Source organism: Microcaecilia unicolor, chromosome 5 (genome assembly GCF_901765095.1).
Source record: "Microcaecilia unicolor chromosome 5, aMicUni1.1, whole genome shotgun sequence".
Classification (NCBI taxonomy): Eukaryota; Metazoa; Chordata; class Amphibia; order Gymnophiona; family Siphonopidae; genus Microcaecilia; species Microcaecilia unicolor.
Genome location: NC_044035.1, coordinates 131,586,960 through 131,603,715, shown reverse-complemented (window position 1 = coordinate 131,603,715; position 16,756 = coordinate 131,586,960). Strand labels below are relative to the sequence as shown.

General features: G+C 40.5%; 1 protein-coding gene across 2 annotated transcripts in view; it reads right to left on the bottom strand.

The window, feature by feature from the left end:
* Window positions 1-631: 631 nt before the first annotated feature.
* Window positions 632-16,756, bottom strand: part of CDHR1 (cadherin related family member 1) — a 148,736-nt gene continuing 132,611 nt past the window's right edge. For both annotated transcript variants that reach the window (XM_030204878.1, XM_030204879.1), the window contains 2 exons: window positions 13,034-13,262; window positions 632-1,082 (listed from right to left, as the gene is read on the bottom strand). In XM_030204878.1, coding sequence (XP_030060738.1) covers window positions 816-1,082; window positions 13,034-13,262 — 496 coding nt within the window. In that variant the 3' untranslated portion in view covers window positions 632-815. The remainder of the gene's footprint in view (window positions 1,083-13,033; window positions 13,263-16,756) is intronic.

The following is a 16,756-nucleotide window of genomic DNA, read 5'->3' as shown; positions in this document are numbered from 1 at the left end:
TTCAAATGTCGATTACCGCCTGTGCGCTGGAAAATAAAAATTATTTTCTGGCGCACGTAGTGGATTCACGTATAAAATAAACTACCACTCATGCCACGTGGTAGCCGGGTGGTAATTTCAAATTGACGCACATTGTGCGCACCTATGCGCCTACACAGCTTAGTAAAATGGCCCCCTAGTTGGTTAAATTGCTGCTCAAATGAGTGATCAGAAACCTTCAGACCCCACGGACACAATCCACTTGGTTTTTCAGGAGATAGATTTACTTGTACATGCACGAGATATATTTCTCTATCATATATGATAGGGAAATTTTGACAACTTGAGTGACCAGGTGCCCATGACAAAATAGTGGTTGCTTCCTCTCACTGAATGAAGCTATCTCCATTACAGTTAAAGCTTAAATACTGTGTCTGAAATTGCTGAAAATACATGCTAGCTGGTTAACTTCCTTTTCGAGAGCCAAACCTGCCCCCTCAGGATTGCCCACATTTTGGGCAGTTGAAGACTCCACGAAGTGAAACTAGATGATTACCTTTAGCTACTCAGTGTGGAAAGGTTTTTAATGTTGGATCTAGCAGGCTGACTTCAGCATTTGACCAGTTAATTTGCTTTAAAAATGCTCCTTATAATGGTTAGATGAGCAAAGTTAAAAGTGTTGAAACATCTAACATGTTGGTTTCCTTGTTCACTGATGCACATACCTTTGTACCAAATACATCTTTTAAATCTTGAACAACTTTTCCACGTAGGAACTTAGCTTGCAGCTCAATGCATCTTAAAAATCATGCAGCACTCAATTTCCCTTGCTGAGATTAGTAACTTACCTCTTCTGTAACATCAATCTTAACTATTGCTGTGGTGCTGAAGGATGGAGAACCTCGATCTTTAGCCTGCACAACTACAGACCACGTGCAGTCCCTTTTATTTGTGATATTCTGAATAGTGTCCAAGGATCGGATATAGGACTTGAGCATAATTTCACCTGTGCTAGGATCTATGTCAAACACATTGGCTGGATCTGCTTGCATGATGGCGTAATCCACGATGTTGTTGGGTCGTTCTGCATCTTGATCTGTAGCCTGCACAGGAAAAACGTGAAGATAATAATTTGTGCAACAAAAATATTAGCATGTTTTATACTACAGGTTGATTTGTGGTTTCTGGATTCAGGATTTAAAACATTTCTAGCAGAGAGATAGTCATAAGTTGCTGAGCAGATATTCATATCCAGGGTGAAAAAGGCCCTGTGCCTCTCACAAACAGATACCCCTTTATAGAGTTTTTATGTTGATTTCTGATCTGAAATATGAACTATATTGATTTCATGTCATCTCTTAGGGACCCTTTTCCCCTGCGCTAGCGACAGTGCGTGTTTTTGCCACGTGCCACGGCTCCTTTTACAACAGAGTAAAAAGGCCAAAAAAAAAGAAATGTCTGTGCAGTAAGTTTGCACTTGCTATGTGGCCACTTTGGGGGGGGGGGGGGGAGCGCTTACTGTCACCTCAGTAAGGGTTCCTGCACTAACCTGGTGGTAAAAATATGGAAATAAATTTCCGTAGTGCCAGAAATGGCATGTTTTGGGGGCAGAATTACTGTTGGGCTGCTGCGGTAGCTCGGCGATATTTCCAGATTGGCGCACGGCAAGCCTATTGCTGTGTGCCAACCCTTTAGTAAAAGGGCCCCTTAATAACAAGGCACTATGTTGACATCATATGCATTTGGAACTGAGCCTAGAGGGCTTTATTTTGTAACTGGGGACCCCTTTTACCAAGCTGTGGCAAAAGGGGGCCTGTTTTTGACATGTGCCGAGGTTCCCTTTTACCGCAACAGGTAAAAGGGAAGTCTTTCTTTTTTTAAAAGAAATGTCCATGCGGCAAGTGAAGCACTTGCCTCAAGGCCGTTTTGGGGGGGGATCCCTTATCGCCACCTCAATAAGGGCTCCCGCGCTAACCCAGCATGCTGGGGTGGGTGGGAACTACTGCTGAGCTGCTAGGTAGCCCAGTGGTAGTTCCTTTTTGTAAAAGGGACTCTGGTTACCTATGGGGGAAGTCAAAAAAAGTAGTCTATTTGAAGCCTATTATATAAAAGCAACAAAAGCACCTATGTGCCCTCATAAAATGGGTCCTAGATGGAGTCCCAATAGTGCACAAATACAAACACAAAAATTTATGCCAGCTCCCAAGAAGGTGTAAATGTGTGCATGTTCACCATGGGGTAGATTCTATATATGGTGCCTGAAAAATCTGCATAGTAAAAAAATACGCCTAGGAATATTCTCTAAAGTATGTCTAAGTTTTATAGAATAGGCTTAAATTTCTACGCAGTATATAGAATAATGGCAAGTGCCTCTCCACATGACCAAATGTAGTCATGGCCATTTACGCCATGTTTTACTTGGCGTAAATCCCAATGCCTTATTAGGAGCACAGCGGGTGTATTCTGTAATAATGTATATAGATTTTAGAAATGCCCATTCCACACCCACGTCCCCTTTTCAACTATGTAACTTAGAATTTATGCGCACCACATTCCAGAATATGCTTAGCGAGTTGTGCACATAAACCATAATTAATGCCAATTAGTGCTGATAATTGCTCGTTAACATCCAATTGATAGCGCTGAAGCTAGTTAGCCAATAAAGTTATGCACATGGTTTTAGAATACACTTTGATTTCCACACAGAAATTAAGGCATGATATATAGGATTTGGCATTTACAAGCATATTTTATAAAATATTTAAAGTCCACTGCACTAACCACTAGGCTGCCCCTCTGCTCTGCAGGGACATCTGTGTGGCAGTTCCTCTCCAAATGATGCCAGACAGGTGTTTTTGTGTCTACTTTCTTGGCATCCAAAAGTTTTTTGTTTTTTTAATGCTAAGATGTCTCTCTCAAAGTCCATTTTCAAACTGGAAAACTGGTCATTTTTCTGTTCAAAAATGTCTGTCAGATGGACAGTTTTTTTGGATGTCATCGGCAAAACGTCCCAATTCAGACAGACAAAAATTGCCCTTCACGTATCCCTAACCTAGAACAGAACTGGCACACTTTCCTGTTCTGAGGAATGGTGAAAAGATCTATTAAGGGTGTGCCCCACTTGCTAAAAAATCATTTGGGCCATTCTTCAATTTTGAGATCACTCATCTAGTTGTAGTACACAAATTGGTTTATTTGCCAGTGCATTATTCTTCACAGCCAGATACATGACACTGAGGGTCATTCAATGAGTGATGGCCCAATTCCATATTCAGACAGTTTCCTAACACAGAAAACAGGGTCCTATTGATATAATGCATTGCAACTGGATTGTCCAAACTAGAACTCTGAAAACATAGTAACATAGTAGATGACAGCAGATAAAGACCTGTACGGTCTATTCAGTCTGCCCAACAAGATAGCCTCTGTGTATGTGCTACTTTATATGTATACCTGACCTTGATTTGTCCTTGCCATTTTCAGGGCACAGACCATAGAAGTCTGCCCAGTACTAGCTTTGCTTACCAATTACCAGTGTTGCCACATAATCTCTGCTAAGCTTCTGTGGATCCATTCCTTCTGGACAGGATTCCTTTGTGTTTATCCCACACATTTTTTAATTCCGTTACCATTTTCATCTCCTTCACCTCCCATGGGAGGGATTCCAAGTATTCACCACCATCTCCATGAGAAAATACTTCCTGACATTTTTCCTGAGTCTGCCCCCCTTCAACCTCAATTCATGTCCTCTAGGTCTACCGCTTTCCCGTCTCCGGAAAGGGTTTGTTTGCAGATTAATACCTTTCAAATATTTGAACATCTGTATCATATCACTCCTCTTTCTCCTTTCCTCCAGGGTATACATGTTCAGGCCAGTAAGTATTTCCTCGTACGTCTTGTAATGCAAAATCCCATACCATTTTTGTAACTTTTCTTTGCACCTCTTCAAGTCTTTTTACATCCTTAGCAAGATACGGCCTCCAAAACTGAACACAATACTTCAGGTGGGGCCTCACCAATGACTTGTACAGGGGCATCTTCTGCTGCTTATACTACTCTCTATACAGCCCAGCATTCTTATGGCTGCGGCTGAAAAGTCTTTAGAGTTTTCCTTACTGCTCTTAGCTCCAGGAAATTAATTTGGTGAAGTATTTCCTGGGGACACCATAATCCCTGAATATGAAATTTCTCTACATGGGCTCCGTATCCCAGTTTAGATATACTCTGAATATGGGTTTCCCCTCCTTCCCCTGGTAAGATAGTTCATAAGATTTTATAAAGTAATAATCGGGCAATGTCCTCCTGCATGCTCTAAATATCTTTATTCAGGAAATGATATGTTTTCTTTATAAATATCTCCTGAATCATTGCTCTTCACATGATTTCCACTATTTGCCTTCCAAAGGTACAACAAAATCAGGGAATGAAGCCTTTTGATCCCCAAACTGGTAACATTAAAGATCAGAATCAGGGGAAATAGTAAGCAATAGGGAAAGAGAATCCAGAGGATGTCAAGTGTGTTGTCTGTATTTGGGAAATTTTCTACTCGCAGGCAAATATATGGACTAAGGTAGACAGCAACCGTGAGGTAAAAGACTTTTATAAACTCTTATTTTTCTTAGAAGTGCATTAATTGACACATCTCTGTAATATACATGAAAATATTAAAACATCTCATATTCATGTAATTGAAGGTCATTGTTCTTTGTCAAATTCTTTGCCAAGAAAATGGATGAATTACCTTTGAAATATTTGCCATGTGCCTCCCTTCTTTCTTCCTTTATCTTTCTCCACACATTTGGTTTCCTTTGTTTCCCCTTAGATGAATTCATTCCTCACATACTTCCATCTTTTAGTGAAGTCCCTCACCAAACACACATTTTTTGCCTGAATGGTCAATGGCAGAAGTTTTACAGTATCTGCATAGTACATAGGACTCAATATTCAAACATGGCTTGATGGTTTATTCCTCTGGCTATGTCCAATATTCATCAGTCTTTTCTTAAAGGCCACTGAATATGCAGTCCCAAATTAAAATAAATAACTTAGCCATTTACAGTTAGGACTGCTATTTGTACAGTCCTTTTACTGTACAGCAAATGATACATTTGTTCGGATATATGTACATTAAAATTTTTTACTACCCTATACAACTAAAATTGTTTCTTGATAATAAGTTTCCTGTTTCCTTTTTTTTCAGTTTCTCTCTGATATTTCTGAGGTGATTAAATTTGCAGATGACACATAAGTTGTCAAAATGCATGCAGATTGTGAAAAATTGCAGGAAGACCTTAGGAAACTAGAAGACTGGACATCCAAATTGCAAATGAAATTTAATGTAGACAAATGCGAAGTGATGTAAATTGGGAAAAATAATCCAAATCATAGTTATCTGATGCTAGGGTCCACTTTAGGAGTCAGCACTCAAGAAAAATACCTAGCTGTCATTATAGACAATATGCTGACATTTTCTGCCCAGTGTGCGGCAGCGACCAAAAAAGCAAGCAAGATGCTAAGAATTAATAGGAGAGGGATGCAAAATAAGACTAAAAAATGTTATAATACTTTTGTATAGCTTAATGGTGTGACCTCACCTTGATTATTGTGCTCAGTTCTGGCCATTGTATCTCAAAAAAGGTATAGCAAAATTAGAAAAGGTTCAAAGAAGAGCAACCAAAATGATAGAGGGGATGGAACTGCTCCCATATGAGAAAAAACTAAAGAGATTAGGGCTCTCCAGCTTGGAAAAGAGATGGCTGAGGGGGGATATGACTGAAGTCTACAAAATCATGAGTGTGTGTGTGTGTGTGTGGGGGGGGGGGGGGGTGGAAGTAAATCAATTTTTCACTCATTCAAAAAGTACGAAGACTAGGAGACACTCAATGAAATTGCATGGAAATACTTTTAAAACAAATAGGAGGAAACATTTTTTTTCACTCAAAGAATAGTTAAGTTCTGAAACTCTGCCGGAGGATGAGGTAATGGTGGTTAGCGTATATGGCTTTTAAATGGTTTGGACAAGTTCCTGGAGGAAAAGTCCATAGTCTGTTATTGAGATGGACATGGTGGAAGCCACTGCTTGCCCTGGGATTGGCAGCATGAAATAGTGCTATTAATTGGGTTTCGGCAGGATACTGGGCTAGATGGACCAGTATGGCTATTCTTATGTTCTTATGTTATATTATGGGGGCTAAGAGGTGTTAAATTCTTGTATTTTTTGGTCTCTTTTCATTAAATTTTCCTGAAATTTATTTCTCAAGATACTATCCTATTTTCTGTTCACGCGAAAGTATTGCTTGTGAATTTTGTTGAAATCTGTAATACATAAATTGTTTGGATAGTTTCTGAATATTGTTGCTATCTCCATAAAGTTGACCTCACTCCTAGATATCCCAGCCAAACTGGAGCCAGGTATCAGATTTTCAACTCAAAATATATCCATTAGATAGCACCACATTTTAAAACAACATTACTAATGGGGTCAATCTTCAGAAGGCCTCTTTTACAAAGCCGCACTAGTGATTCTCGGTGCAGCAAATGAGAGGAAGCCCATTCAATTCCTATGGGTTTCCTCTCCTTTGCCATATGGGAATCACTAGCGCGGCTTTGTAAAAGAAGCCCAAAGTGATTTAACTGGGCAGTAGAGGCTCCTGCCTGATTTAATTGTCTATGCAACGCTATCCGCTGATATTCAACAGCAGTTAACCAGATAGTACTGCTGAATATCAGCACTAAATGCAAGAGCCAAAACTTGCTATTCAGTGGGCAGTCTAGGGGCAGAGTCAGAGCAAGGTGCCTATATTCAGTCCTTAACCAGTTAAGTTAGTTGGCAAGATAGGATCACATAAATAGCAGCCCTATCTTTGGCCAGTTTAACTGAACCGGTTAAGACTGAATATCAGCACTTAACCAGTTAAGTGATGGCTCTCTGCATATACCTGAATATTCAATCAGGATGAAATTGACATTATTTTGACTTACTTTGAGAAGCTAGTATGTTTTGGATGATAAAACTCAAAAAAATATGATGGATGTATAAAAATGCTTTTTTGGTGGATTTTTAATAATGTTTTTTTGAGATGCTACCTTTGACCTCTTTAGCAGCTCCTATAAGCTTGCTGATACATCAAGTTAGGCTGTTTTGTCTGATTGGTGAGACTACCTGCTGGCTGTAAGTAATAACCTCCTTCCACTTTTCAGCTGCTTTTTCTTGTTTCTTAGCTGTATGTTGTACTCAAACTGTGATTTTAAAGCTTAGATTTTGCAAATTTGCTTTTCTAGAGGGAAGCAAGTGTGATCTTATTCCCCTCTAGGTAGGTGCCATCATTTATTTTGATCAAACACTGTGTTTGAATTAGTTCCTTGACTGAAATAGCACAGTACATGGAATATAAGCACACTGCTTTAGTATAGCACTATGAGCACTGACATTGGACACTGCTATATATGTTTTATGTTCTTGTCATTTATATCTTTGGCTATATGTTCTGAAGAATTGTTTGTTTGGCAGGTGTTTATGTTATATTCTTTTATGAAGTGTACATTGCACAAACACCTGTATGTATGGAAATGTTAAAATACATGCATATTCTATAAGTTACAATTAAGTCACTGACTTTCCAATTTCATATTTATGATTCACTATGTTTTATTATGATTTTATCATGCATTATGATTTTTTATTATATTTATTGTATTTTTGTGATATTCATTTTTATGTCTAATAGCTGCCCCTGATGTAACTGTACAGGCGAAATGGTTGTATTTGTACAATACCATACCAGTTTATATCCCTATAATACCTTGCAGTTCAAAGTGGGTAACAAGACAAGACAAAAAAAGAGCAGACCTCTGTGAAAGAAAGAAAGAAAGAAAGAAAGAAAGAAAGAAAGAAAGAAAGAAAGAAAGAAAGAAAGAAAGAAAGAAAATCAAATAAAGTGAATATGTTTAAAAGAAAATCTGAAACTGTGAGATTTTAACCTTTCTTCTATAAACCAAAACAGGGAATTTCCAAAACCCGTATAATAAAAATTCTACTTTCAAAAAGTGGTTTGGAAAACTAAATGCAATGGTGTGTCACCCTGTAACTCTTTAATCCACAATCGGGATCATCTCCCATAAATAACAAGGAACCTCAAACCTTACTCCTTATTTTAATGGTGAACTAAGCCTTAGTAGCAATGTGTTCTCCATGAGGAGGTTTGAGGTTCCTTGTTATTTATGGGAGATGATCCCGATTGTGGATTAAAGAGTTACAGGGTGACACACCATTGCATTTAGTTTTCCAAACCACTTTTTGAAAGTAGAACCTTTCTTCTAAGTCATATCTGAGGAAGAGAATATCTGAGCAAGCTTTTTCCAATACTGAGCATCTTGAAATGCTAAGGTGAATTCTAGCATCCCGAGGTCCCCTTTTACTAAGCGGCAGTAAGCCCAATACGGGCTTACTGCTTGCTAAACAGGAAGTACCGCCAGGTAAAAGGGATCTTTAGTCTATTGCTACCCTTAGGTGAAGGAAAAGAAAACAAATGATTACAAATAGTCCTCCTAGATCTAACAGAAGCTGCAAAATTAAAATGTAAGTATATGTAATTGGGGACTAAGCCATATAAAACTCTGTACCAGGGGCGGGCCTGGACGGGCCCCGGCCCAGCCACTTTCCCTCCAGGCCTGCCCATCCATGATCCAACATCCTTTGTTCCAGAGCGGAGCTGCCTGTAATGGCAGTGCTCGCGGCTCGCCTCGTCGTAGCCGCGCTGCCAGGCCCGCTCATCCATGATCCAACATCCTTCGTTCTGGCATTAAGTTTTAATTTATATTGAAGCATCCAATTACCTAGTAATGATCGTAAGAAAATGTTAAATAAAATAGGAGAAAGAGGGGAACCTTGGGGAACACCACAGGGGTTTGACCAGGTTGACGTAAAGGAATATTTTCTCTCACCCTATATGACCTTTTTGTTAGAAAATTTTGAATCTACTATAAAAACATTTCCAGTTATACCAATATCTACTAAATTTTGTAATAGAATAGCATGATCAACCAAATCGATTGCTGCTGAAAGATCAAACTTGAGTAGCAAAGTGCATTTCTCTTTGCTTACTAGGACTCTATTGTGTTCCAATAATGAGGTGATTACTTTTTCTGTACTATACATTGGATGAAAACCAGTTTGTGAATCATGTAAAATATTATAATTATCCAAGTGTTCTACCAGTTGTAGGGTAACCAAATCTTCTGTGAGCTTAACAAAAAAAAAAAGGTATAGAAGCTATTGATCTATACTTGGAAGCTAAGGTTACAGATAGTTTAGGATCCTTTACTATCAGAGTAATTATCATTCCTCCAAGAGTTCAAGGAAGAAAGAAGGAGAAGGAGGAGGCAGAGAAGATATAAATATTGATATGAACAATATGTCTGCCATTTTGGAGCAATCGATTGAAAATGTTACAAAGAGAGCCACGCTCCTAGTTTCTTTTGTGTTTGAACAAGATCTTAATGCCGTTTTAAGGCTCTACTTTAAACATTCAAGTGCTTTCTTTGGAGGAGAAAAAATTTGGATTTATCCGGATGTTACTAAATTAATTCAAGAATGGAGAAAAATGTTTTTGGTTATGAAACAGGAAACATTAAAACTAGGGGGAACTTTTTTCCTTGCTTACCCATGTAAATGTTTGGTCTGATTTGGAGAGACGAAATACATTTTTTATTCCCCAGAGCAATTAAAAGCTTTAACTAGATTTTACAAAAAGTTAAAATAATGTTGGAAATAGTAATATAGGTTAGGTAATCACATGTAGCCTTTATGTCTATATTTTGCATTACCTTTGAATAATCTCCTATGATCTGTTGCCCCACCTCCTAAGTAGTGGTGGTCTAAGAAAGTTGACTTTATTTTGATATAAGAGGTTTCTTCTATTTGCTTTGGCTTCTACTATGTTTCTGTATAACAAGTGTATGGCTTGTAAAACGTTTTGTAAAATTATTATAACTAAATAAATTTTAAAAGAAAATCCTTTCTAGTGCCTTTTTTTGAGTGCCATTTATAGAATCCAGCCCCTCATGTGCATGTAAGTTATAGTATACCAGCACTTACACACTTGACACTAGTTGGGCATTAACCCCCATATTCTTTATAGCGTGCCAAGAGATCCGCTCCAAAATCCAAGCATATTCTATAACAATGCACATAACTTAATTGGTTTAATAAGCTAATCAGCATTGATAACAGCTCTTAAAAAGCATTACTGAGCACTAATTGGCAATAATAACAATTTATGTGCAGAAGTCACTAACAGGCTCATTTTCAAAAGAGATGGACGTCCATCTTCCGACATAAATCAGTACTTGGACGTCCATCTCTGAGAGACATCCAAATCGGTATAATCAAAGCCCGATTTTGGACGTCTCTCACTGAAGTCCGTCGCAAGGATGTCCAAATTTCAAGGGGGCGTGTCGGTGGCGTGGTGAAGGCGGGACTTGGGCGTGCCTAAGACTTGGACATCTTTGAGCCATAATCGAAAAAAACAGAGACGTCCATGAGTAACACTTGGATGTTTTCACCCGGACGTGTTTTTAGTATGAATAAGGCACAAAAAGGTGCCTGAAATGACCAGATGACCACTGGAGAGAATCGGGGATGACATCCCGTTACTCCCCCAGTAGTCACTAACCCCCTCCCACCTTCAAAAAACATCTTTAAAAATATTACGTGCTAGCCTCTATGCCAGCCTAAAATGTCATATTCAGGTCCGTGACAGCACATGAAGGTCCCTGGAGCAGTTTTAGTGGGTGCAGTGCACTTCAGACAGGTGGACACAGGCCCATACCTCCCCTACCTGTTACATTTGTGGAGGAAACAGCGAGCTCTCCAAAACCCACCAGAAACCCTCTGTACCCACATATAGGTGCCCCCCTTCACCCATAAGGGCCATGGTAGTGGTGTACAGTTGTGGGTAGTGGGGTTTGGGGGGCTCAGCGCACACACAGTAAGGGAGCTATGTACCTGGGAGCAATTTATGAAGTCCACTGCAGTGCCCCCTAGGGTGCCCGGTTGGTGTCTTGGCATGTCAGAGGGACCAGTGCACTACAAATGCTGGCTCCTCCCATGTCCAAATGGTGTGCATTTGGACATTTTTGACATGGACGTCTTTGGTTTCAAAAGTCAAAGATGTCCATGTCTAAAGATGTCCATGCCTAAGGATGTCCAAATCCAAGGACGTCCTTGGTGTTTTCAAAACGAAAGATGGACGTCCATCTTTTTTCGAAAATACGGTTTTCCCTGCCCCGAATTTGAACGTTTTACAAAGACATCCAAATCCCAACTTAAACATTTCTTTTGAAAATGCCACTCTAAGCATATTCTATTATGCACAGGCAAAAAGGGGTGTGGTTATGGGCAGGGAAATAGGCATTTCATAGGCATTCTGAAATTTACACATGTAGTTATAGAATATGGCCCAGTACGCCTAAATCTATGTGCCGGGATTTAGACCATGTTTTCATTGGCATAAAAGGATGCTCGCCCAGTCGCCACTCCGGACCGTAGCTCTCCTCCTGAGTGAGTCCGCACCTCTGACCCCCCCCCGGGCCACGTGGCGTGATGGTCACAACGCGTGCTGCGTGCCGCAGACTGTCTGCAGCAGAGCAGTAGATCTGTTCTGCTAAGTCCTCCTGAGTGACAGACAGTCCTGGTCTGCCACTGATGATGTGGCCCACCCCCGCGACAACTTCCTTCTTCAAGGGCGTGCCGCGCGGGACGGGCAGCGAGAGTTGAGAGAGTTCCAGTTCCAGCTTGAGCTTCCAGCCGCAGCCAGTCAGAGACAGAGTGACAGACAGAGTCGGAGTCTTCTTGAGTCAGAGAGTTGTGGTATATATTTTAAAACAATTTTAATACCTTGGTGGTCTATATGTTTTTATATTGTACATTATATTTTACACATCACTTTATTTTATTGTATATCTTTTCATTTCATTTTTATTTTAGTGCATATATCTATAATATTTTTGCTTATCAATGGGGTGGAGCTAGGGTGAGGGCAGGGGCTAGGGCGAGGGCGGGGTTAGGATGGGGCCCAACCAAATTGGTCTGCACAGGGCCCCGCACTTGCCAAGACTGGCCCTGAGGGATATCATAACCATTTAAAATCTTTTGCATACAGATCTGTGGTACATCGATAGTACCAGATGAATCACAAATACCATTATCATTGTCCCCCTCCAGGTAGTCCAACATATTACAATATCACATGCTATGAAAACTTCATTGAACAAAAATTGTCAAACTTGTGCCAATTTTGTAAATGTAGAGACATTTAAAATTTGACAGTTACTGTTTTGTGGGTTAGAAGGGATTGGGATGTGTTTAGGGGGGGGAAGAAAAATAATAAAATTTTAAATGCCCAACAGCCAAGACTAAGTATCATTTAGCTTTGCATGTTGTGTTGTTTGATTGCATTTTGTATTCATTATGCTATGGATAGTTATGCATTCTGTTGTACTTATTATTACTGTACAAGCAAAAAAGCCTGTTTCTCCAAAAATGAAATGGGCCCTAGAAAGGCTATCGTCTAAGCGATTTCTCCTCTCTCCCCTGCCCTCCCCTCCATGTCCTGCGATTCTCCCCTGCCCCTTCCCTCCCATCCTATCCATGTTCAGTGACTCGCCCCAGCCCCCACCTGCCCCCTTTTAAGCACCCGAGTTCCAGTTCAACCCCAGCCCTCACCTGCTTGCCTTCTTCTCCCACAACAGCCCTCCTTTCCTTCCTGCCAGCCTTCCTTTAAAACTTTTATTTTATCTGAAGTCGCAGCAGGCTCAGCTCACCTCCACCCTTTCCTTTCCTTCCCTCTGTGTCCCGCCCTCCTCTGATGTAATTTCCTTTTTCCGTGAGGGCAGGACACTGAGAAGGAAGGGAAGGCTGAAGGCAAGCTGATTATGTAGTAGCTCATTTGCATTTGGCTATGACCCCAGTCAGCCAGCCATCCAGAAACACAGATTGAGAAATTATTATATAGGAGATGTGTACTATTCTTGGATATTGGTTCAATAAAGATACCTCGATTTTCACTGGCAGCCCAATGATCATGGTCCTTTCTTGGATATTCTCACTGAATTCTGGGTAGTGGTCATTGACATCTAGCACTGTAACAAACACCTCAGCCAAGCTGTATTTTCCCTCTGCATCTTCAGCTTTCACATAGAAATTATATTTTGAATTCATTTCAGCATCCAATATGGCCCATGGTTGTGTATAAATAATTCCAGTTGAAGGGTGAATTCGAAATCTGGAAAACAGTCAAAGCAGTCAGTGGTTTGAGGAGTTATTTTATAGAAAAAGACAATATACTGAACTAAGATGTATGAGCACAACCAGAATGAAAAACTGAATTTCATAAATAGTTCAAAGCATTAACTTTACTTTTAGTAGTTGTCAAAACTATAAGAAGAATTGTAGAAACCACGCTGCGTGCTGTATCTATATTCTCATGTACTTAACAGTTTAATATGAATTTATTTTAAAATCAGTTGCAGATAAAAGGTCCCCCTCTCTCCATTCCGTGGTTCTGCAGTCTGCACAGAGTTTCTAAGGAGAATTCAGTCTGAGGAAGGCTACCTTATAACTAATGATGTTCAACTGCCATTTATTACAGGGACCAGGAGGCAGGGGCGAACTGATAGTGATCTGGGCCCTCGGTCAAAAGTGGTCATGGGCCCCTAACCACCTATCAAAAGTGATTAAACTAGATAGAAGTTAGAACACAGTGGGCCTCCTATTGTTGTGGGCTCTTGGGCATTACCTTGTTGTCCCAGTGGTCAGCCTGCTCCTGACGGGAGGCCAATAATAAAAATAAATACCTCAAAACATGAACAAAAATTAAAAACCTGAGTTCCTAAATTTGGGAATCTAACTAGATGCCTATTTTTAATAAATTTCAGTGCCTGTATGTGCAGAACCTCTAAGTTCATCTGAAAATGGGACCCTCTACTCTAAGGGGGTAATTTTCTATAGACCTCATGAATTTTATAATGGCAATTGCATACACAATTGTCATTATAGAATACTAGCATAAGTCCACAGTCGCATGCAGGCATGAGCACTTAGCTCAAGGGCTTTTGTAAATGCTCACACCTAACTTTAGGTAGTTAGGTGCATAGCTATTAGTTTTCTATAACCTTCCTGTGTAAGTTTTAGGCACATTCCTGACCCACCTATGCCCCCCCCCCCCCCCCCAGCAGGTATGCACAATGGTTTTGGCTGTTTCACTTTGGAAACAGTTTTTCCCAAAGCGTTCATCTCACAGCCATAACTGAACAGGAAATCTAGACATTTTTCCTTTTTGATTATGGCTGCAAGATGGCCTTTTTTTTGGACTTTATGAGCATGCCTTTTTTTGGACTTAGACTTTTTTTTAATGCCTCTCCAAATTTTCAAATATAGGCACCTGGGTTCAGCTGAAAATCTGTTCTAATTTCACAGGCATACAACTGAGGTGTTAACTTAAACCTCATCTAACTTTAGAATCATAATCTAAGCACCTAACCCTTGAAGATTACTTTTTTCCTTGACTTGATCCCTCCCACTTTTAGGTATCTAAGTTTAGGAGTCAATTAAAACACATTCGTAAATTTAGGTGCTCTGAGACAATTTTTAGTTTTCCAGACCTAGGCACTTAGGGCTCGATTCTATATATGGTGCCTAAAATTAACATGCACTAGGCAATTATGCCTAAGCGTATTCTAAATACCATGCATAAATCTACACATGGTATTTAGAATACGCTTAGGCGTAGTTAATGTGACTGAAGCTATGCGAATTCATTTAGGCCAAAGAAAAGCTGGTGTAAATCCTTGCAAGTATATTTTCGTACACTGGCCCATATTTTATAACAATGCGAATAGATTTTGGAACGCCCATTTCCACGCCCCTAACCATGCCCCTTTTTGCCTGCGTGTGTTAGAATTTAGTTGCTGTACATTACAGAATACACGTAGCAATGTACATGTGAAAATTCAAATTTTTGCCAATTAGTGCTCGTTATTGCTTGTTAAGAGCTTGTTAAAACAATTAATCGACACATGTAGTTATAAAATATGTCTAGATTTATGCGCAGAATCACTCATAACTCTAGGCGTGCTATATATTTATTTATTTGTTACATTTGTATCCCACATTTTCCCACCTATTTGCAGACTCAATGTGGCTTACATAGTACTGTAAAGGCGTTCGCCAATTCCGGTATGAACAAATACAGTAATGTTGTGGTAGAATAAGGTTTGTGTGTACAGACACATTAGGGAATCGTAGAGAGGAAGAGTTACTATATATCCATTACGAGCTTTGGCTTTGTTGTGTTGCAGGGTACAGGCATTTAAGTTGGGTCGGTAGGGTATATAAATAAATATAGAATCCGGAGGTTAGGGGGCAATTCAATAACATAGGTGCTAACTTTGATATGCATGTTACATGTGTAACTGTTTAGACTGCTAGCATATATGCGCATATATGTACACAGGCATGCATAGATGCCAATATTCTGCCTAAGTGCTATTCTCTACATATATATATCTTGAACAAGTCATATTTGCAAAGAGGCGTATACAAGGGCAGAACCAGGGCAGAGTAGAATGAAGCTCCCTTTTATGTGTATAACTTATAGAACAGGAAGTGCCTCATTTTATGTTTCAAACCTTCTGGGAAGCCCAAGGAAGAGAATAAGCACAGCTATGGGAGGGAAGAATATGCTCCTGCCACTATGTCCATAATGGAGCTGAAGGTTAGGGGCTGATGCTGGAGGAAAGGGAGACTGATACTAGGTCTGAAAGGCTGGAGCAGGAAGAAGGTGATTGGAGGCTAATGCTGGGGCTGGGATAAGGGGGCACAGGCTGATACTGAGGTTGGGGGCTGGGCATTTGGAGAAGGGAATTAGAGGCTGAGGACTGATAGACGAGAGCTAGAAACATGGGACTGGAAGAAAGGAGCTGAGGTTGGGGGCTGGGCATTTGGAGAAGGGAATTGGAGGATGAGAACTGGGGACTGATAGAAGAGAGTTAGAAACATGGGACTGAAAGAAAGGAGCGGAGGCTGATGCTGGGCTGGGAACTGGGAGAAGAGAACTGGAGGCTGATGCTGGGGCTGGGGACTGGGAGAAGAGCTCTAGAGGCTGATGCTGGGGCTGGGTACTGTGAGAAGAGCTCTGGAGGCTGGGGCTGGTGATGGGAGAAGAGCTCTGGAGGCTGATGTTGAGACTAGGGACTGGGAGAAGAGATCTGGAAGCTGATGCAGGGGCTAAGGACTGGGAGCTCTGGAGGCTGATGCTAGGGCTGGTAATGGGAGAAAAGCTCTGGAGGCTGATGCTTGACACTGGGAGGAGATAGCTTCAATCTGATGCTGGGACTGGGAATTTGGAAGGGGCTGATGCTAGAGCAGGGGATTGGGAGGAGGGAGCTGGAGACTGATGCTGGATGGAGAAGCTGACAGATTCTATGATGGGGACATGCAAGGGCATATGTAAGGGAAAATGCTATAGAAGGGGAGAAATAGGCATAGTGGAAAAGGCAAGGGCAATAGATAACTAGAAAAGTGAAAAAGGAAGCAGGAGGGAAGATCTGAGGACATAGGGAAGTAGAAGAGTAGAGATTCAGACTTTGGTGGAAATTCTATGATTGGGTGAGATTCCAAGAACAAAAATTCAATGACTGGCTGAGTACTGGGAGTGAGAGGACCTATGGGTTGGGTGGGATTGTGAATGATAATTTAGGGACTGGGTAGGTTGGAAGA